The following is a 21,590-nucleotide window of genomic DNA, read 5'->3' on the forward strand; positions in this document are numbered from 1 at the left end:
TCAATTTATATTTATTACTTTCTATTATATAGAACACAAGTTTTGGTTTATTTATTAATAATAAGATACACTTTTATTATTTATTGAATTGCTTGAGTGTGTGTGTGTGTGTGTGTGTGTGTGTGTGTGTGTGTGTGTGTGTGCAGAAAATAAGGTTGCATAATGTACACTGACAAAGCAAATCCATTTAAAAGCTATTCTCCCTTATTGATTTCCATTATCAAATCAATACCAATCACAAAGGAGGAAATTCAGGAAAAAAGAGCAGATAAGTGATCATTAACCTGAGATAATTGTTATGTAGAACACATGAATCTAATATCAAGAATATTTTGTACATCTAATGTGTGTGTCTTTCCTGGCAGCCTATGCCCAAAGTGGGATCACAGGCTTCAAGTAAGTAAAGTAATGTGTGTGTCCTGCAAATAAAGTCTGATATGAACCTACAAACATGTGATGTGTGTTTTGTTTGCATGTGACAAAATGACCTCATTTGAATGAAGTCAGAGTTTAGCAATCAGGGAATGAGTACTTTGTTCACTGGAGCTGGAAGTGAAAACATGACAGGCATACTCTGAGCTGAGTCAGGTCGTCTAAAGCAGGTCACATCTAAATTTAACCCAGACAGCTTAGAACCCCGCAAAACAAAAAACACATGAGCTGCAAGCTGCGAGCACTCAAGGACACACATTCAGACCAACAGGTGAGACAGATTGATAAGACTAACATGAAAATGCTACTTAATTTTGAGGTGTCATGACAGCTTTATACTAATGTACTTGCATATGAAATGATTTCAAGCACAGTGGTGATATCGTGCCTGCAGCCCTTCACTGATAAACAAGTTGCATGCAGTGGAGCCGAGGAGAAAGCACAAACTACAGACAGATGTGACTGTGCCATGTTATAAGTTACCTGCAAATGTAACCTTATTTTCTGCGCATAGTTCTTTTTCTTATTGCAACTAATTATTTAATTAAAAGAAGCCCAATGCTTAGAGGGAAACACATGTAAATCCATGTTGTCCCTTGATTTAGAAATGGATGACATTGAGCAGGAAGGCATAAATGAGGAACTTATTGAGTTTGCCATCCGAGAAAGCATTCAAGATTCCTACAAGCTGCAACGTTCTCTGCAAAACAACAGGTATGAGAGAGTCCAAATATCCAAAGTACTTTTAGTAAAAGATGTACAGGAAATCCTGAATTAAAATATTGAAAGTTAATAATTCCAAGCATTGTTTTTGGAGTAAAATTGTGTAATTTTTAACACTATTCTCCTCTGGTTCATTAGGAAGGAACCAAATAGTGAAGAATTCATAAAGATAATGGCAGCCATTCAGAAAGGTAAAGCTTGTCTATTGTTGTAGTGATGTGACAACATTAGGTGAAGTTATATAAGGCACAAAGACCCACAAATAAATGTCAGTGCCTCAACTGTGTGCCTTAAATGTTTGTTTTGTGGGTGTATGTGCACACACGTGTCTGTATGTTTGCATAAACTCATTGTTTCCCTGTTCACTGTATGGATCTCCGTTGTTGTCTCCACAGGTGATGTGTACGCTCTGCAGGTGTTGTCAGGTCGTTTGTCTGCCTTCAGAGAGACTGACATCAGGGGCCGGCTGCCTCTGCATGCTGCAGCTGTGCAGCCACAGCGAGAGATCCTGCTGATGGTACTGCAGGGTGAGAGCTCGTTGCAACAGGCCGGACGTTAAGTCTACATAAAAAAAAGCATCTGCAACCTGATAAAACCCTCTAGGTAGATTTAGTATTATTCCAACTTTAACACAGTCTTATTGGTGTGTGTGTGTGTGTGTGTAGCAGTTCTGATGTGCACAGATCTGACCCTGGAGGAGCACACGGAGGATGGGGACACGGCTTTGACTCTGGCAGCAGAGGCCGGCCTAGTGGAAAATGTTAGCATGCTGATGCAGCACGGAGCTTCACCACACAACACCAACAGCAGGAACGAGTCTCCTCTGCTCATCGGTAGCACACACACAAAGTCAACACAGTAGACAAATCACTTTGACAATCAGTAGGCTGTTCACCCTTTTCATTAACAGCACATTTTGATACTGTTATCAGTACCACTAAAAAGTCCCCCTCCAGTCAAAAATGTGTTTTTTTCTTGTTCCTTCACATGGATGTTTGAGCTTCATTGAGCAGAATGATGTACAACCAGAGTTTGACACTATAAAGTTGTTTTTTCAGTGAAGTAGGACAAAGCTCATAGATTCTGGAAAGAAATATAATTTTAAGGATTTTCACAAGGTAATTGGACTTTCTTTGTGGGAAAACCGTATTAGACACAAATTAGTATTCAAAGCAAAGTATTTTTATATATCTTAAAACATGTCTGGAGGGAGTCTTTAAGTTTTTATGTTTGTTGGCCTGAAGTGTTCCTCCACAACAAGGCAGGCCAATGAGAGGGGTCCTTTGTTATATACAAGGACATTTCTAAAATGCTAAAGTAAGCTATGTTGGCAGACACCAATCAAAGTCATTTGACCTTTATTTAGACTCTGAAATATATTGAGGTAGAGACCTCATTTACAATATAGCCAAGCAAAGACACAAACAACACATCCTAGGCACCAAGAAACACAGATAAGATACTTGGCTAAAAATGTCAATAAAAAAGCAAAAGAAATAAAAAAACAAATGGGTAAAAATACCAACATAGTAAAACCTTAGGAATAAATAAAGCAATTAAAATTTACAGCAAATGAGTCAGCTAAAAACAAGAGCAGTTGGAAGTAAAATAAGATGAAAAGGATAAAAATTAGGTAAGCTTTATAACGTTCTGCATGTTATTCCAGGTTACAGGTGCACAGCATGAAAAACTGAATTTTCCAAGCTCAATAAAAACAGTTGGCACCTGCAACATAATCGAATTATTTGAGCATGTTTGATAGGGGCCTGCATTAAAAGACAGCAATGAAATAATGTAAGACAGTAAAAAACCGGTAAGGATCTTATAAATAAATGAAACCCAGTGTTTATCATGCCTTACAGAGAGAGAGGGCCATCCAATCTTAGCATACAGTTCACAATGATGAATACTATAACTATCAATGGTAATAAATTCTAGCAGAGTGATAATCAGTGTCCAAGGGCTTCAGAGTCGCAGCTGAAGCATGCATGTATAAAATGTCACCATTATCCAATACTGATAATAAGCATCCTTCTACAATGCAGAGGAAAACATGTTTTATTCCTATAAAAGAAATTTCCCCAGTTTAGTCACAATATTTAAAAGTTCTCTTCTTATCAATCCAAATTCCAAGATACTTGTATTCTGTGACTCTTTCAGTATGATGAGATTATCAATATCAATATGTTTGGCTCTGGTGAAAAGCATGAATTTAGTTTTATCTGCATTAAGAACTAATTTAAGGTTACTGAATGCAACTTGTAAATCAGTAAAACAGTGCTGAAGGGATTTAACAGCAAAATGTACAGTGTTGTCAGTATAGTACAAAATAGTATCTCCAGCATAAAGTTGAATATTACACCCAGTAACAGAGGAAACAATATCATCTATATACAGAGTGAACAGAACAGGTCCCAGGATTAAGCCTTGAGGTACACCTTTTGCAACATGCACAAATTCAGATTTAACAGTTCCAACAGCTACACACTGCTGTCTGTCATGAGGACTCTGGAACTATTTATAAGCAATTTCATCAAATCCAATACTATGAAGCCTTTTTAAAAGCAGTGCGTGATCAACTGTATTGGATGCCTTCGAAAGATCAATAAAAAGAGCGGCACATTGTTTCTTTCTATCCAAAGCCAAGATAATATCATTTAAAACAAGAGTGGCTGCAGTAACAGTGCTGTTCTTTTATCTAAAATCCGATTGGTGTATGCTTAGAATAGAATGTCCTGTGAGAAATAATTTATACTGATTATTTACTAGAGATTCTAGTATTTTTGCAAGGCAAGATAGTTTAGAGACAGGCCTATAATTGTTAAGGTTGGCTGTTCCACCACCTTTATTTAAAGGAGTTACATAAACAGCCTTCCAGACCTTAGGAACTGTACTAGTTAAAACCTATACATTAAAAATATATGTTATGCAGCCAACTACAATTTGAGCGGCAAGCTTTAAAAAGTATTGGTCAAGTTTATTCTCAGCAACCAATTTCTTGATATCTACAGCTAGTAATGCATTGGTTATGTCAATAAATGTAATGTAAAACGAGGCCTTGGCATTACCTGGGTGTCAGGATCAATAGCAGACAGAGGGGGTCTTGTATAAGTTTCAACAAATAGGTTACTAGCAGATGCAAAATGCTCATTAAAAGCTACACAAATCTCTTTATGGTCTGAAATTGAACACCTGTCAGCTGTGGCGAGAGTAGGAAATGAAAGGGAAGACTTATGGTCAAGAGAACTTACTGCCTTCCAAAATTTTGCTGGATTTGAGTACACTTTGAGAATTAAATACAAGTAATAATTAGATTTAGATTTTCTTATTGCAGATGTGCATTTGTTTTTAAGCTGTGTAAAAGCAAGTCCGTGACCGGGGTCCCCGGTATACCTAGTGAGAATCCAGGCTCCCTTTTCCTCTAAACAAGGAAGAAATTTCTGCTGGAAACCAGGGACTTGACCCATTCTGTATTCTATATATTTTTTTAAAAGTACATGCTTATCAACTACTGCATTAAAAGACTTCCAAAAATGGTCAAGAGTTAATTCAATATCTGGGATTTTAGTAGTATCATGAATATCGCTTTTCAAAAGATCATTCAAGAAGGCCTGCTCATCAAAATGTTTGAAATTCCGTCTAGTCACCGTACATGGACATAGTTTTTTCATTCTGGTATTTCCAGCATAAGCTATTGGACAATGATCACTAAGACCGAGCTCAAATACTCCTGACTCAGATGACTTAGAGGGGTATTTTAAGTTTGGCCTGGTTGGGTCAATATTTACCTGTGAAAGATTAATATTGCCATGGTCCTCTTTTAAATAATTAGAGGTAGAACTCAACAGGTTTAAGTTAAAATCACCTAGTATAATCAGCTCTGAATTCTTATATGGAGCTAAAAGATCAGCTATCTTGTCAATAGCTGAGGAGGAAACGGAAGGTCTGTACGCTCCGACCACAATAACAGAATTATTTTTTGCAATACACACTTTCAGAGCAAAAAACTCAAAACATTTTTCTACTGTGACTGCATTAAGAACAGTACAGGTAAAATAAGCTCTTGTATAAATGGCCACACGTCCTCCTCTTAAATTTCTGTCCATTCAAAAAAGATTGTTACCATCCAAGGCTGCCTCAGAATCACTCACTGTGCATCTTAACCAAGTTTCAGATAATACAGCAATGTCAGGATCAGTTTGTGTTACCAAGATTTTCAGCTGATCCAATTTGTCATGCTGAGTAAGGCTCCTAATATTTAAATGAAAAAAACTAAACCTTTCCTATTTTTAAAATCTAAAGGATTAAGGATGTGGTTTAAAGTAGAGTCTGACTTTAAAGGAGCAGTGGGATCAGACTTTAAAACCTGTGAGGCTGAGGAAGGCTTAGATGTACACACTTGTAAGGGAGAATTATGCTTGGTATGACTGACCTGGCTGACACAGAATTGCTTGTTAGCTATAAATTACAACATATTATTGCTGATTTTTAAAACAACAGTAGCTGTTTGCCTTATTAGTGTCCATTATTATCACAATCTACCATGTTATTTTGTGATTATCTACATTCTGTAGCAGTGAGACAGAGATCCTATGACATGGTTTTATCCCTCATCATGGGTGGCGCTTTCGTGGAGCAGGTGTGTCTCACTAAGTGGACGGCCACACATGAAGCTGCAAAGGTGAGCAGCATAGTGTCGATACTAGGTAAAGCATTACTAAAACTAAATCAGAGCCTAAAACTTCTCACATACATGTCTTCCTCCGTATCTCTTGTACCAGGTGGGGTGTCCGGCCATTATAATGCTGCTGCTTCGACATGGAGCCAAAGTGAGTGCTAGAAATGCTCATGGAGTGACACCTCTGGGGATCGCAGCTGAATATGGAAACACTGAGGCTTTGGACATACTCATCCAGCATGGTAAAATGCTAAAAAGCTGACAGTTTGTATGGTTTAATGACACACTCATCAGACCCAGTATTTTCTCTGCACTCCACTAGGTGGGGATGTGAATGCCCAGGCCAGCAACGGAGACACAGTCCTGTATGATGCTGCTGGATCTGGAAACCTGGACTGTGTCAAACTACTCCTGGAGCATGGAGCCAATGCTAATGTAGCCAGCTATGCCTGCCAGCTCCCCATCCACAGAGCTGCCTATGAAGGACACATACTGTAAGCTTGCATTCATGTCCTGCAGTTTTGTGACAAAGCACTGACCTTGCTGCAAAAGAGGCATCCTGATGTTCTAGACATGGCAGTATTCTCATGTCAAAAGCAGAAGAGAAAGACAAATTAACAGTCTTTTCCATTCTGCAGCCAAAGTGATCAAGCTGCAACATGTCTGTCCCCACCTCACAGCTCTGCAGTGTTTCGCCATAATCATGTCCACAAAGAGCCTTCTGTTTTATTGTGTTTGTCATTTCCGTCACCGAATAACACTGTAGCTCAAAACCACAGTCTAATGAACGTTTTTTCTCCCTGTCCTGTTTTCTTCTTCTTGTAGCGTTTGTTTTCAACTGTTTCTGTCCCTCACTCTCTTCCTGTTTGTCTCCCTCTCTCTCTCTCTGTAGAGTCCTGAGGACTCTCATCCCCCTCACCACAAAGAGAGCTATTCGTCTCTCGGGCCAGAACCCCGTCCACTCAGCAGCTGATGGGGGGCAGGTTGAGTGTCTGGAGCTGCTTATCCAGAAGGGGTTTAATGTCAACGCTTTGCTGGACACGCACATCTCTGGTGCGTTACAGCTGGATGCACATTTCACAACAACCCAACAGCCTTAAACCCTCAACCCTGGCAGTTTCAAGCAAGCATGAACAGTAGCATGTGCAAAAATGTCATTAGTGTCATTAATAGACATACAATATGAATCTTTAGTCTTAGATGGTGGAGCATTACTGGTGGATGTTAGAATCTGTGCCCTTCTGCACTTGTTCATCGATCTAATGTGAATCTTGTTACAGAGAACTACGGAGACCTTAGGAAGACTCCTTTGTACTTTGCTGTTTCCAACGGTGATGTGACCTGTGCTGAGATGTTGCTGGAAGCCGGAGCGAGAACTGACCTGGACCCACTACAATGCATCCTGGTTGCCGTACGAGCCGAGAGGTGCGGGGTGTACTTATGTGTGTTTTCTCATTCCAAATAAACTATGTGCTGGAGAAAAGGCAGGAAGGAGCATCCTGGTTGTGTGTCACAGAAACTTTTTGACCTTTCTATTCAGGCATGAGCTGGTGCAACTGCTGCTATCCTATGGAGCAGAGGTGAACTGTTACTTCAGAGTGATCAGTAACACCCTGTTCCCCACAGCCCTGCAGTACAGTCTGAGGGATCAGATCATGCTGCGACTGCTGCTCAACAACGGATATCAGGCTTACAAGTATGTCTACCTACTGTAAAAATGACAAGAGCAATGACATATTTGATTGGAGGAAGAGCTCCAGCTCAGTTTTTCTCAAATTGGATCCCTGATGGATAATTTAATTGGTCATAACAAGAAAGTACTTAAATTCTGAGCCCAGGAAGCAGTTGTAAGCATACGCAGAATGCAGTAACAGAATGCTATACACACAATGATGCATATACAAAAACTGCTTAAAGATAAACATCCAAAATCTTCACTTAATCCTGACACTGACAATAACAGGGTTACAAACTGATGCAAACAGCTCCCCAAGTTACTGTTTCTTCCAGCTGGGGCCAGTTACTCCATACACACTCTTAGAGATGAATGTAAAAAGGTTGTTTCTAATCTTTGCACCTGGTCAAACAGGCGTCTTTAAGTGGGACAGGGGTAGTAATGCATCTTAAAAGTTTAAGACATCTTGACCTTACAATGATCCAACATTTTAGTACATATTCTCTGTAAATTTCGACAACTATCCCATATTTAAGAATTTGAGCATGTTAGGCATTTTAATATTTTATATTAACCCACTGCAACACTATCTTTGGTAGGTGTTTCCAGTGTTTTCATGGTAACAGTGAAGAAACAGATCGTACCTGGATGGACGTCCATGACCAAGTCTATCAGATTTATCGGCAACCAAACGTCATTTCAGTAAGAGCTAATTGGGGCAGACACGTGTCCTCAGTCAGTCAGTCAAAAAAATAATATATCAACCAATAACCTGACTTTTGCAGTAAATGAACACCCCCAATCAATCTTGTCTGTCTCTGTCAGTTCTGTGAATTCGTGTCAGTGTCATGGCTGACACATGCAGTGGGCAGTGTGGTGAGGATGCTCCTGGACTACGTTAACCATGTCACCATCTGTGCAAACCTCAAATGCATCCTGGAGAAGAGACCAGAATGGGATGAGATTTCTGACATACTGAGTAAACACTTCCAACCCTCTGTTTTGGACTAAAGAAAAACAAAATATACATTACATTAAGGACAGGATAAATCTGTAACTTTTAAGTGTGAGTTAAGTAACTTGTCTGTTTCTGGGTCCCCCAGGCAAACCACGCTCTTTGCAGCACTTGTGTCGACTGGTGATCAGGGGTCACATGAGCCTCAGGACACTGAACAACCCTGAAACCATGGCTGTCATTCCCTTTCCTCCCAGACTGAAGAACTACCTGACCTACAGAGAGTACGACCTCTACAGTGACCTCTCTTGAACATGAAAGACATTCTATTGACGTGTGTGATTGAAACACAAATAATGAAAAAAGCACTAGTCACTCTTATCAAATGATCAGGGTATATTTTCACTGATTGTTCCTTTGTATTGCACGCGTTCAGTTTTATACGTTTGATTGTGACTGCAACACATCTTGTGAATACTATTTCTTATATGTGTCACAAAAACAACAGGAATAGTTTCTCACAGGCTTAAACTATTTGAATGGCTCTTTTCTTTAGGAATCTACTTCAGCATCAGCATTTCATTTCCTTTTTCTAAATCAAAATCGTTTTGTCTTCCTTGTCATGTCTAACACTGGACAGATGTAGTATATTATGCCTTGGAGAAAAACTGTAATATTTCTATCATCTCTTAATCATTTCTGCTGCAACATTGTCACTATACTTTTTATTTTCTTGATTGCATTGCAAACATGCCAGATATAGATGATGGTTCTGCACACCCACATGTTTTCACTTCTGGCTGATTTGACCTCTGCTCATGTTTAGGTTGGGTGGAGCTATTCTGGAAATTATGTGAGGGCACCAAACTGAACAAATCAGAATGATTACATAATTAAGTTCTGCTGCCCTAACTGGTGCCAAACAAATGTCAATCAAGCACAATGTGTGGGCACCTTCAAAGAGGTTCAAGGTAGAGGTCTAATCAAGTAAATAAAAACACCTGTATGAGTGCACATTTTATGCTGGCTTTCAGTGTGCACCTAATGTGTTATAGGCTGAGAAAAAAAACAGTATTGTTGCCTAAATGTAGCACATGGATTTTTGAGTATATTTTTGTAATAAATATTTTAGAAACTTAAAGTTTTGCAACCTGTGTTTGGAAAGTTTTGGTTCTGAAAGAAGTGATGTGTATGGAGCTTACTGACCAAAATGTGAAAACAAAGCACTCTATTGGTTTGGTTTTATTCAGTCATAAATAACCTACACATAACAGACTTTTCCAAATATTCACATGTGATGAAGAGGAAAAAGAAAGCCAAAACAAAAGATATATTTTCAATCCTACATGGGACCTGGACAAGCAGAGACAAAAAAAATATAAAATGAAATAAAACAAACTATATATAGCATTTGACACAAAAAAGGTGTGATGCGGTTATATTTTAATGTAATTATTGTATTCTGTGCTGGGCCTTGATGAAATATATCCATAATTCATCAGCCTACAGCAGATTAGGACAAACAGAACTATGAGCTGTTTAAACACCCTTAATAATATCAGCATAATTCCTCTTCTTTCATTATGTTGTCTGTGCCAGACTGAGAGGGATTTGGAGTGATGACGTTGATGATGTGCCGGCATGTGGGAGAGTGTACATATGTTCTCTGTGTGTTTATGTGTGTGAGAGATACAAGTGTAATCTCACTGCTGATTTGCATTCAATAACATCCAGCCAAAAATAAATCTGCTCTATCTAGACCTAAAAAGAACAGAAAAAACTGGCATGAGCCTGCCTGTGAGGTCAACTATTTCCAAGAGAAATCCTGTGATGCAACAGATATTTGTTCCCTTGTATTTCATGTCAAATTCTGCAGCCCAATTTAGTATTTGTCACAGGTAGCAGAGGAAGTGGACCCAAATGCAGAGACCGAGGCAGAATTACTGATCGAAGATCTTTACTTTGAGTTCAGTAGTCAGGTAACAGAAGATACAGGTAACAGGCTGGCATGAAACAAGGAACATAAACAAACTGGAACACCGGAAACATAGACGACAATCTGACAAACAACTAAGAGAACAGACAGGTATACATACACAGAAGACTAATCACAAAACAAGGCACAGCTGGGGTGAGCAGGGACCAGAATAAGGAGGGAGCATGTTGATTGGGTAACAAGGTGATTAGGAAAGTGTGGCAGGCAAAACACAGGGCAAGGCTGATGAGGCTATTGCAGGTCAGGTAGTGAGGGAAAGTGTGAAGGGAAAAACAGGCTGGGAACACAGGAGGAAAAACACAGAGCGAACCAAAAACCTAGAAACAAAATCCTCTCTTCAGTATGTCACACTCACATTTTAAACTTTGAACATACAAGTGAAACTAGCATAAGGAACAACAAAAATCTGTCAGACTGATACTGTCAAATCATTTTAGCATGTTAGATATTTACAGAAGATCCACCTTCTCTCCACCTACAGATTCCCTTTCAATCTATCCATGAATATTGATAGAGAGCAGATCAATAAACACAAAGGGCATCTATGTCAACGTAAGAGCACAACGCAAGATTAAACAGTCAATTCATCTTAATATTCAAAGTATCTGTCCTTTTCCCACTCTGTCCAAAGTTAACATCAAAGGGAGAAAAAGCTGAGGGTCTCTGGTGGACTGGCAGATAATGACAACTAAGGAACAGAGCCAGACTGACACAAAACCATAACAATATTACTGTGCATTAGTCTATTAAGATCATACTGATCTCATGCCTTTTAATCCATTTGAAATCAAACAACCACCCAATAAACTCGATTAGGGCTTTATTATTGTGTCTGTGTCTGTCAGGTTAAAACATAAAAAAAATATCAGGAAACCAGTTAGACAGGTGACAACATTAAAACAGAACAGGAAAAACATTACATATGTCAGTTCATACCATAGCCCATAGGTCACCTAATCTTAATCTACTGCACAAAAATCATAACAACACATCCATAAACCTCATAGCTCTAAGTATCTTCTTTGCCTCTATCTCCATATGTGTCTCTGCTATGGGAGTCATCCAGATTTACTGACAATAATATAGGAGGATGCTTTGAAACGTCTCCACTGATGGACATGTGGGGATCGAGCCTGTGCCACTTTTTTGAGAGATACATTATCTCTGTTTATCTTTCTCGCTCTGTGTATCTGTTGGGTCCAGTTGGTCTTTTTTGGCCATGAACAAAGCCACTCAGGCATTGGTGACAGACTGCTACGTTGACTGGCCACACAGTCTCTGAGCTCACATGCTTTTTGTGGCTCTGTCTCTCAGAGCGGTGCCTCCCAAAAAAAGACGCTGCATCATGGGGCCCACACTTTGGTACGTTCCCCCCTGATCCCATTCTTAAGGCCCAAACAGCAGCTGGAGAGATTAGAGAGGCGAGGACACCGACACACACACTTGCACTCTATTTCGCGGTGACACAGCCAGCCAGGACAGATCCAGTTCAGACTGGAGTGAGCTTTCATCAGGAGCACACTTTGACTGGACCCAGTACGTCCAAAAACCCTCGCCTGGCAAGGATCACCTCAACTGGACTCTGAATTTCCAATGACCCCTTATGTCCTTGGATTTCCAGCAACCTTACAGTGGACCTTGTCTTTTATCGGAATCTCTCACATGCAACTCAATAACTGGTCTTTCTGTGGTAGATAACTGACTCTGACTGGTCTGTGCTAATCACACCTTGGCCATGAGTTGTTTCGGGTACCGTCGAGAGCTGAGTAAGTACGAAGATGTCGATGAGGACGAGCTTCTGGCTTCCCTCAGCCCTGAGGAACTGGCTGAGTTGGAAAAGGAGCTGGCGGACATCGACCCTGATGCCAACGTGCCCATAGGACTCAGACAGAGAGACCAGACAGACAAGAGCCCAACGGGCACCTTCAGCAGAGAGGCCCTAATGAAGTATTGGGAAAATGAGACGCGTAAAATTCTGGAGGATGAGATCGGTGGAGGAAGCCCTAAACCGGTCAGTGGTGACATTTAATTAGATTTGCTTCGCATTTTTAAAATGTGCCAGAGGCAAAGCTAGCTTGTTTGAAGTTGTATCAGATGGAACACAGAACAGATTACTTAAAAAGCTAAAAGTAAGAAGTCATCTGAAGTACTAAAAAGATAACAAATGGTTCATTTTTCTTTAGTTGCCTTAAGCCATCTTCATTAGCCTTACAATATACATGTTACAAAAGTTTTAAAGAAAAGCAAATTCTCTTTCAATCCCTGAAAAATTTTATGTGACACAGGATGAAGAAGAAGAGGAGGAGAGTGTGACAGAGAGAAACAGTGAAGCAGAGGATGAAAAAGATGATGAAAATGAGAAAGAGCAGAAAAAGCATGAGAAACAAAAGGAGGAAGAAGAAGAAGAGGAAGAAGAAGAAGAAGAGGAGGACGAGGAGGAGGAGGATGATGAAGATGAAGAAGAGGAGGAGAGTGAGGAAGAGGAGGAAGCAGTAACAGAAGAGGAGGATGAGGAGGAAGAGGAGCAAGAAGATAGTAAAACAAAGCCTGAGCCCCCAAAGGATTCTGGGCCGCTGACATCACAGGCCGACACCCCAAAGCTGCTAAAGCCTCTGAGGGTGGAGCCTATGAGACTGACCCCTCCCCCTCCACCTGCTGACCCCAACGCGTCCGGAAACCCCACTGTTGTCGACGAAGCTCTACAACGAGCCATTAATAACGACCCTGAACTCACAGAGGTTAATCTTAACAATATTGACGACATCTCGCAGGTACGAAAACAAAAAAATCTCTCAGTAGACCCTTCCCATATCCCTGCCCAAAATATAAATTACAAGACATTTTTCCTACTTACCTGTTGAGGAACTTTTACCCACACTGAACATCATGGGTGCATTTTATACTGTATGATTCAACATGTAGTTTGAGGGATTGTTAATCAGCAAAACTATAAACTATTCTAGCTAGCTAACTCTATTTGTTAGCTAGTGCTCATTAACAACTTTAGTAATAAGTTAGGGAAATGCACAATTTATCTGATCTGGACCCTAACTACATTAAAGTACAATGTTAGACCTTAATGAGATACATCAGTGGGATTTTTAAAATAGAGATGGTGAAATTTTGGTGATGTGGCTAGTGGCAAAAAATTAAAATGTTATCGGATCTTGCTAGGATTAGAAAACAACAAAATCTACATTCTTATTATGTTCAGATGCTGTTAAAAGTTTGCTTTACATGAGAAATATGTGTAAACATGGTAGTAAAACAGGCCTGTATGTTCAGTTTAGTCAGTTGGCACAAAATGTTTTGCAATTTGATTCAATTTTGCACCAAAAACCAACCATTTTCTCATGGCCTAATGAAGTGTGGTAGAGTTTGGGCAGTGGAAGAAATGTTAGCCTTTAGCTTGCTAGCATCCTGCTCTCAGTTTTGATTGTATGCCAGATTATTTTTAGAACCAGGCATCTTGCCAGGGTTATGTAAAAGAGATAATAGCTACATATTTGGTGCAAACATTTCATATGACTGGAGAACAGACGATAACATGGTGCCCTAACTCAATAACAAAAAAGTTTCTTATTGCTCTCTTGTCATCATACTGTGGTTAACTCAACGGTGGCAAAAAGGGATTCTAGTTAAAGTAACTATGGCTGTTTATTGTCCCGCTGAGTGGTTGTCAGATGTTCTGTAACTCCTTTCTTAGGAAACCCTCATCCGATTTGCTGAAGCACTGAGATCCAACACACACGTGCGGGTCTTCAGTCTTGCAAACACTCATGCTGATGATCCTGTGGCTCTGGCCATTGCTAAGATGCTGAGGGAGAACTCGTCCATCATCAGTCTCAATATAGAGTCTAACTATGTGACTGGGAAGGGTGTGATGGCGCTGGTTCAAGCACTTCCAGGAAACAATACCCTGACTGAGCTTCGATTTCACAACCAGAGACACATGTGTGGAGGACAGGTTGGTTTCTTTCTCTCATTCCTTCTATGAAGACATTCCTCTTGTCCACCTGCAAATATATAAGGTGTAACACTGTCTCCCTTGTTCAAACTGCCCCCCGCAGGTAGAAATGGAGATGGTGAAGATTCTGAGAGAAAACTACACCTTGATCAAACTGGGCTACCAGTTTAACCTCCCTGGTCCGAGGATGAGCATGACGGGAATCCTAACCAGGAACCAGGACCGCCAGAGACAGAAACGACTGCAGGAGCAGCGGCAGCAGCAGGGCCAGCAGGGGGCACCGGAGGGAGTCGTTAACCCCAGAACCACTGCACTGGTACGTGCCTTTTTTCTATGATAACATATGTTATAAAATGTCTGACTTGTCTTTGTTCTCCATTACTGTTTTCAAAGTCCGTAACTCTGTGAGCCTCTACACATCAACTGACACTTAATTTTTACTCTTCAACTGACATTTTAACTGCTGTCACTGCTTACTTACCAGCTGACACTTCACCTATTTGCTGTCAGTGCACACACTTCAACTATCTCTGGCGCTTCAACTTCATTGCAACACTTCACGCAGTAGTACAACTGCTTTCATCTTGTGCACTTTAACTGACCGTTCAACTTCCTTCAGTGCTTATCAGTTGACATTTCAGGTGCTTTCACCTCTTACTCCTCAACTCTTCTACTTTCAGTGTTTACGTACAAACTGACAATTCAATTGCATACAGGGCTCAAAAATGAAAACCCTTTCAGCGCTTCAATTTTAACTGATACTTCGACTGCTTTGAAATCTCACATGCAAACAATTAACACCTGCAATTGTCAGCACACGCAAAAAACACTTCAGTTTCCCTCAGAAATGTTTGCCTTTTCTAGTTATCTATGAATTTGTAACTGTTGCCTCTCTTGCCTGTAGAAAGGAACACCAAGTTCATCACCATACAGCTCACCCAGAGCATCTCCTTGGTCCTCACCCAAACTCCCCCGGAGCGACCTGGCTAAAAAACAGATCCCTCCTGCTCCACCTCCTCCTCCCCCGCCTCCACCTCCACCTCCCCCACCTCCTCCCCCACCACCTCTTCCACAGCAAGAGAAGAAGAAGCCCACCAGGATGATTGCAGAGGTCATCAAAGCACACGAGGCTGGCAGCAAGAAGGTGGCAAAGACGAAGGGGAAGAAGAGCAAGAAGGGGAAGACGAAGGAGTCAGGGAAGGATGAGACAGGTAGCATCCTGAAGGAGCTTAAGAATGCGCTGAGGCCCATGGAGAGGAGAGGAGAGGAGGGCAGCAGGCCGTCCACACCAATGAGGTCGGCGCATGATCAGCTGATGGAATCCATCCGCACCAGCAGCATCCGCAACCTGAGACGGGTGAGTGGGATGACTAGTGGACATCCAAATGATGAGAGCCACCATTTGATTGGTTGAAATCTAAATTATTCACATATTACAGAGGAAGAGTTTAAAAGAAGAAATTTAAGAAACGTTTTCCTCCCTTGACAGACATAAAACTCTTGTTTTGTTTATTGAGCAACTGGATGACAAGAACAATGATCAGGAACTCTTCTAAGCAATCAAGCAATGTACTGTCTGCAAAACTGGGATGTCTGCAGGCAAACTGAACAAGGAGAAGGTTTAATTTAGATGACGATGACAAAGAACCAGTGGTGTCTGAGTCATTTCTATGGCTGGTCTTGGTTAGGCAGGGAAAATGGTGCTTACCACCAGTCAGCACTGTGGCATGATCACAATGCTTTTACAGCCAGAGAGAGAGAGAGAGAGAGAGAGAGAGAGAGAGAGAGACAGAAAAGCCAACATAAAGCAGATAATAATGTCAGCCAAGCCAGTCAAGTATGCTCAACCAGAAGAGGAAGATAAACTGATACAGAGAGAGAGAAAGAGGGAAGGAAAAAAAAAACAATGAAACTGTTAGAGAACTAGAAAGAATTAAGAATACAAAAGTCTGTAAGCTCAATATGTTTGAGCTTTGTTTTTGTATTATTTCATGTGTGCATGCTATCTTTTTTTCTTAGCTCGTTACAATGTTAGAGTGGAAAATCAGCTCTGCCCTCAGATGGAGGGGTCTCCTAGCTGTGAAATTCCTGCCACTTTGTGCTGGTATTTATAGAAACTGTTCAGTGGAGCTTTGATAAAGACAGATATGACACGTTACCACAGCACGCGCCAATAACAAAGCCCACAAACACTATCGGTTGACACAACAGGGGACATCTTACACAGTTATGAGGCAGGGCTAAGGCTGACTTTAATCACATCTGGCTGCTTTTGCCTATCCCAACACTATCTTTACTGTCACTACTCTATTTCCTAAAGTATTCCTCAGAACTGCACTAAAAACTGACAACACTGCACTTTTTTTACAGGTGGAAATCCCACATCATCTACGATAATACAAAAGGAAAGAGATGAGGTCTATTTGTTGCCATGGAAATCGGGGAATGTGCATAACGACAGCGATGGAGTGACCGGCAACGATGAAAGCACAAGGTGATGAAAACATGTTACTGTGGAGGCAAAAATAACTGAATTCTTACTCATGAAAATGAAAATATGCTGGAAATTTGCACTGCTATACAGTAATAGCTTTACATTTGAATAATGTTAAAGTTTTATGATATTTGTATTTAAATTTTGAAACAAGTTGTCTGAACTGTTTACTGATCAGTTTTCTAACTCACTGTTTTCTTGTAAACTTGTAAATATGATCTGTTGTTGGTTGAATTATGTGTTCATTTCTGAATATAGCCATTTGGTGTTTACAATCTTACCTGTTGAAGTATGTAGACTGTTTTATTCGGTTCCATTTAAAAGAAAAGGATCAAGCTTCTATGCAGAATCATATGCAGCATTACCACTTTAACTAAGTTTATTTATATCAGTGAGTCAGCTTACTGTTCAAGCACCACTGATGCATATTCCCTCTCCATCACATTCACAATACACCCACTCAGTTAGCATGTATAAGAGCTGGGCTTTTGCGCACTTTAAGCAATTCACAATGCATAACAAGTGCAGGCAAGAGGCATCAACTATAGTACATTATTACAAGGTAAAATGGGATATGGGATAGTTTAAGGCTGCAGGAGGCAAAGGCTTTATGCAAATATACACTTGTTTCTCTCTCTCCCACCAACTAAAAAAGCATGTATTCTCTGTAATTGCTCATGTAACATTATAGTCTGGGCACTTCTGCACCCACAGGAAAATGAAAATAAAGAACAAACTCGTCAAAATTTCAGTAAAGTAAGTAAAACAGGTCCAATCCAAGAACTAGTCTGAACTCGGCCTGGGTCAGGGGGATCACCACAGGGATGATAGAGGAGAGTGTGACACCAAGACACTGAGAGATGGAAGCTATTAGAATTGGTCGTGCTAATCCTGGTCCTGCATTTGTTTACGTGTCTTGGGAGAGTTCTGTGACTCCTCAGTCCACAGAGCAGCTGTTCAAAGACAACACGGTCAGGGGCTTAGGGGTGGCAACAAGCAGAAAACTACAAATGACATTGCAACCGACCCTTTCCCAAAACAACCAGAGGTTTTTAGATTTATTTTCTAGCTTTATTTCTATTATAGGCATTCTATTGACCTCAGTACGGTAAGAAAAAAATATGTGTCAACAATTGAAACTTGCACTAGAAAGGTATTTAAAATAGATAGTGCAACTGAAAGCATAGTTTATTTTACAGTTTTGCATGCTCTCTGACTTTTGAGACTTGAGATTTGAATGCTGAACAGAAACCTTGTTAATGCAGAAAGTTACCAAAGTTATACGATATTTTTTGTGATATCCATGATATATTATTTTTTCCCCCTGGGTTTCACAGTTTAAATATGCAATGATGATATGAATTTGGCATCAAAAAGCAATGATATTCTTTGAAAAATGGTCAGTAGTAGAGTAGAGTAGATTATAGGTAATTTGTAGAACAGCAATCTGAGTGTTTTATTCGTTTGGTTTGCATGACAAAAAATAATTGAAGAGAAAATCCAACTTTAAATCAGACTTTTTCCTTTTTATTAGTTGGACAGAACTTATATTTGTTTGGGGTGAGTAAGCGGAGTACATGAATGCTCAATGGCCCTCCCAAGCAGCTCAGCATGCACAATGCATTCCTTTAGCTAAGTATCCTCAGAATAAAACTTCCTTTACTTAAGTACAGCACTTTGTCATATGTGTCAAACTGTCAATAGGGGAATCCCTCCATGAAATCTGTCATAAAATCTACAGACATCCTGTTTATAAGTGTGGTTTCTGCACTCAGGGTGGTCACTGCATTATCCTCATATAGAATTAAAGACGTTATATTTCAGGATGGACGGAGATTATCATGCTCTATAAGGAAATGTAATACCAGTCTCTGAACCGCAACAAAATGGTTACGTATGCAGGGTTTGCATTTATCCCTTTTACATTTATAGTAGATCCCTGAAACCGCTAAACTCCTCAGTCACAACACAGACGCATTTTGACCTTTGCGCTCCTCACTGAATTACGCACGCGGGGTTGCTGCTTTACAAATTAAAGCTTTTCTACATTGCTAATTTTTTTCTTTTCATAATACAAGATGGCGGCACACATGAGTGCAGCGGCTCTTTGCTCTCCAGTTACTTTACTGTTTAATATTTATTTATTTATTTATTTTAGTGTTGTGTGTGTTGTGTGGTTGTGTGAAACTATGTTGTACTGTGTTTTTAATGTACCAACACGAGTAGCACTCCTTATTTCGTTGTATCTGCAGTACAATGACAATAAAGGCTTTCTGCATTCTACATTAAGCTACTAAAATGCTAATTGCTTCAAGTGCATTTAAAGGGCAATTTCAAGAATTGACCTAATATTCTACTTGTGACTTTATACTTAACAATAGCTAAGGTCAGATTATTGTACTCCTATGATGGCCCAAAGGTGATACAGGAAATAAATAAATATGAAAATAATATTTTTATTTTTTTTAGCTAATTTATTCTTTTTTGGAACAAATTTAAATGTATTTATTTATTTTTTAATCAATCACAGTCATTCATTTATTGATATAATTTTTTCCTGTCACTTTTGAGCCTCCACAGCCATTAATACTGGTCAAGTTTTAAACATTATCTGTAAACCATAGACATTTAGTTACACTTTCACATTCAGTTTAACAAGAAAATTGTCCAGTATTGATTATATAATGCTGTATAAATAATGTCCATTAACCAGTTTTATGCTAATATGCTACATGCGTGCTGTAGCTTCTATAAAAGCTTTTGACTTTCTGCATGTGTGTTTTGTTTGGGGTCACTATGGATGCACTGTACCCAAGCAGCGCTGCCACACTAGTGGAAAGTGCCATACCTGCTCTAATCCCTCTCATAAGCTCCACAGCAGAGAACTGATAGGGTCAGTGTGGTGTCAGCTGATGCGGACAATAACTAAAAATAAACGGTAAAGGAATACAATTAATAAAGCTATTGTGGTTATTATTGTTTTGTACACACAGTTGTTTACAGGGTAAATTCTTGTAGAGTTCAGACACATTTTTGGTTCCACTTTTTGTCCTTTTTTTTTTTTCTTAGTATGTTTCACTGACTAATTTTTTCAGCTCGCATGCACCTAAAATAATAGTGAAGAGGAAATTCATGTGGCTTCATGTATACCTGGGAATAGATAAGATGGTAGTCGGCTGAGATGCCTGATCCAATGGTGACCGGTCCTGGCACACAAACTCTCTGTTCTCTATCCTTTCTCAGAGTCTCACATACACAAGAGAAACAGGTTGAACCGACTGCCACATAAAAAATATAGGGATGTTCTCAACGTCCAACTATGTCTGTCTCTCTCACACACAAAGATATGCATTTATAGCTGTGTATTGCTATTAATAGACACATGATGGGTCAACAAAGAATCATGAATCATCATCACGCCTTTTGTTACTTTTCTTTTTTGGACACAGAACTATCATGTCACACACATACGTTTCTACCTGGCATGGCGAAATGGTAGCAGTAAGGGATGTGATAATCCTCTGCTCAGCTGTTAATAGATCTGTCCAACTCTGTCTTGGCTATCTATTGCAGGTGATGAGGCCTGTATTACACACACACACACACACACACACACACACACACACACACACACAGACAAACTATGCACAGACTCAAACTACAGACTTGACAGACAAGATTGTGCTCTCTTCTACACATTAATGCTAAAACACTTAGTACTGTGATACCATATTAGTTTCAATGTTCAATCACGGTAACGGTAAAAGAGGCCCAAATACCAAAATATGTAAATATCAACCTTTTATTGGAGTGTACAATGTAAGAGTTCATTATTTGTCCAGCCTCTTTGATAAGGCTTGGCGTCCATAACATCTTATTAACCGAGTTACCTACAGAAGCTAACATCTGCGAAAACATGGCTAGGTTTTTCCCAAAAAAGTGTCATGATATTCGACAAAAGAGGTCAGTTCTTACATCCAACAAGTGGCAATTTGTCTCTCAAAGACAGAATTTAAAGAGGATGCCAACATTCCTCTTTTCACTGACTGGCAAACAGTGAAAAACCAAAATACAAAACAAAAACAAAAAAAAATAAAGGAAATTTAAAAATTAAAAAAAAAAAAAAAAAAAAAAAATCAATATACCATTGTGTTATTATTGTGTACACAGTTGGAAAGATGTTTCTGAATTGGCTCTCCTATACCCAAAAACATGTTAGCAATGTTAGCATGCTGCTTGTCACCCTGTGCAAAATAAGCATTCCTCATTCAGAAATGCTAAATGCTAAGTTCTTAATTATATCTGCTAAATACTAGGCTGCTTAGTCGCTTGTCAATAATTGCATTTCTTACAAAATGTTAATGAGAATATTTAAAGGACAATGTTTTTAATCAATTAAACATCTTGACTTGCCATATAGCACTTGTTTAATGCTTAGATGCTTTTGTCTTTCAGTTAGGAAACAGACTAAAAATCATAATCTGCACAACTTTAGGCCAACCCATGAAGGCAGGTTAAGATTCATAATTTTGAATATTAAGCATATCGTAGAGCTAATATGCCTGCTGTAGTGTAAAGCGGGATGGCCAAGTTTTGTCCCTGACTATTAAAGGTCCCAGTGTCCTGCAATGTGAAGATTTAAAGTGAGACTGCCTAACTTTTGAAAGAAG

The 21,590-nt window shown here is 39.6% G+C and overlaps 2 protein-coding genes across 3 annotated transcripts; both read left to right on the forward strand.

Annotated features, from left to right (window-relative positions):
* The first annotated feature begins 594 nt into the window (after positions 1-594).
* Positions 595-9,517, forward strand: asb15b (ankyrin repeat and SOCS box containing 15b). Of its 2 annotated transcripts, none has more exons than XM_044343165.1 (14): positions 595-703; positions 1,038-1,146; positions 1,294-1,346; positions 1,551-1,682; positions 1,821-1,988; positions 5,730-5,836; positions 5,937-6,075; positions 6,156-6,327; positions 6,726-6,886; positions 7,114-7,258; positions 7,374-7,529; positions 8,108-8,210; positions 8,334-8,487; positions 8,612-9,517. In XM_044343165.1, the coding sequence occupies exons 2-14, from the start codon at positions 1,040-1,042 to the stop codon at positions 8,773-8,775; spliced, it is 1,761 nt and encodes a 586-aa protein (XP_044199100.1). In that variant the 5' UTR covers positions 595-703; positions 1,038-1,039; the 3' UTR covers positions 8,776-9,517. The 2 variants fall into 2 exon arrangements, with proteins under 2 accessions (XP_044199100.1, XP_044199101.1); XM_044343166.1 differs by having other exon boundaries at positions 1,824-1,988.
* Positions 9,518-11,872: 2,355 nt separating this feature from the next.
* On the forward strand, positions 11,873-19,872 carry lmod2b (leiomodin 2 (cardiac) b). The gene is made up of 6 exons (XM_044343167.1): positions 11,873-12,470; positions 12,745-13,230; positions 14,166-14,426; positions 14,530-14,742; positions 15,331-15,783; positions 16,797-19,872. Exons 1-6 carry the CDS (start codon positions 12,195-12,197, stop codon positions 16,821-16,823), a joined length of 1,716 nt encoding a protein of 571 aa, XP_044199102.1. The 5' UTR covers positions 11,873-12,194; the 3' UTR covers positions 16,824-19,872.
* Positions 19,873-21,590: the final 1,718 nt, after the last annotated feature.

This window comes from Thunnus albacares, chromosome 23, assembly GCF_914725855.1.
Source record: "Thunnus albacares chromosome 23, fThuAlb1.1, whole genome shotgun sequence".
In the NCBI taxonomy this organism is placed as follows: domain Eukaryota; kingdom Metazoa; phylum Chordata; class Actinopteri; order Scombriformes; family Scombridae; genus Thunnus; species Thunnus albacares.

Excerpts from the sequence above, each read along its gene's own strand:
- asb15b (XM_044343165.1), top strand. The coding sequence starts at position 1,040 with ATGGATGACATTGAGCAGGAAGGCATAAATGAGGAACTTATTGAGTTT. Across the intron at positions 1,147-1,293 it reads CGTTCTCTGCAAAACAACAG|GAAGGAACCAAATAGTGAAG; the intron begins GTATGAGAGAGT and ends CTGGTTCATTAG. Across the intron at positions 8,211-8,333 it reads GGCAACCAAACGTCATTTCA|TTCTGTGAATTCGTGTCAGT; the intron begins GTAAGAGCTAAT and ends TGTCTCTGTCAG.
- lmod2b (XM_044343167.1), top strand. The coding sequence starts at position 12,195 with ATGAGTTGTTTCGGGTACCGTCGAGAGCTGAGTAAGTACGAAGATGTC. Across the intron at positions 12,471-12,744 it reads GTGGAGGAAGCCCTAAACCG|GATGAAGAAGAAGAGGAGGA; the intron begins GTCAGTGGTGAC and ends TATGTGACACAG. Across the intron at positions 15,784-16,796 it reads GCATCCGCAACCTGAGACGG|GTGGAAATCCCACATCATCT; the intron begins GTGAGTGGGATG and ends CTTTTTTTACAG.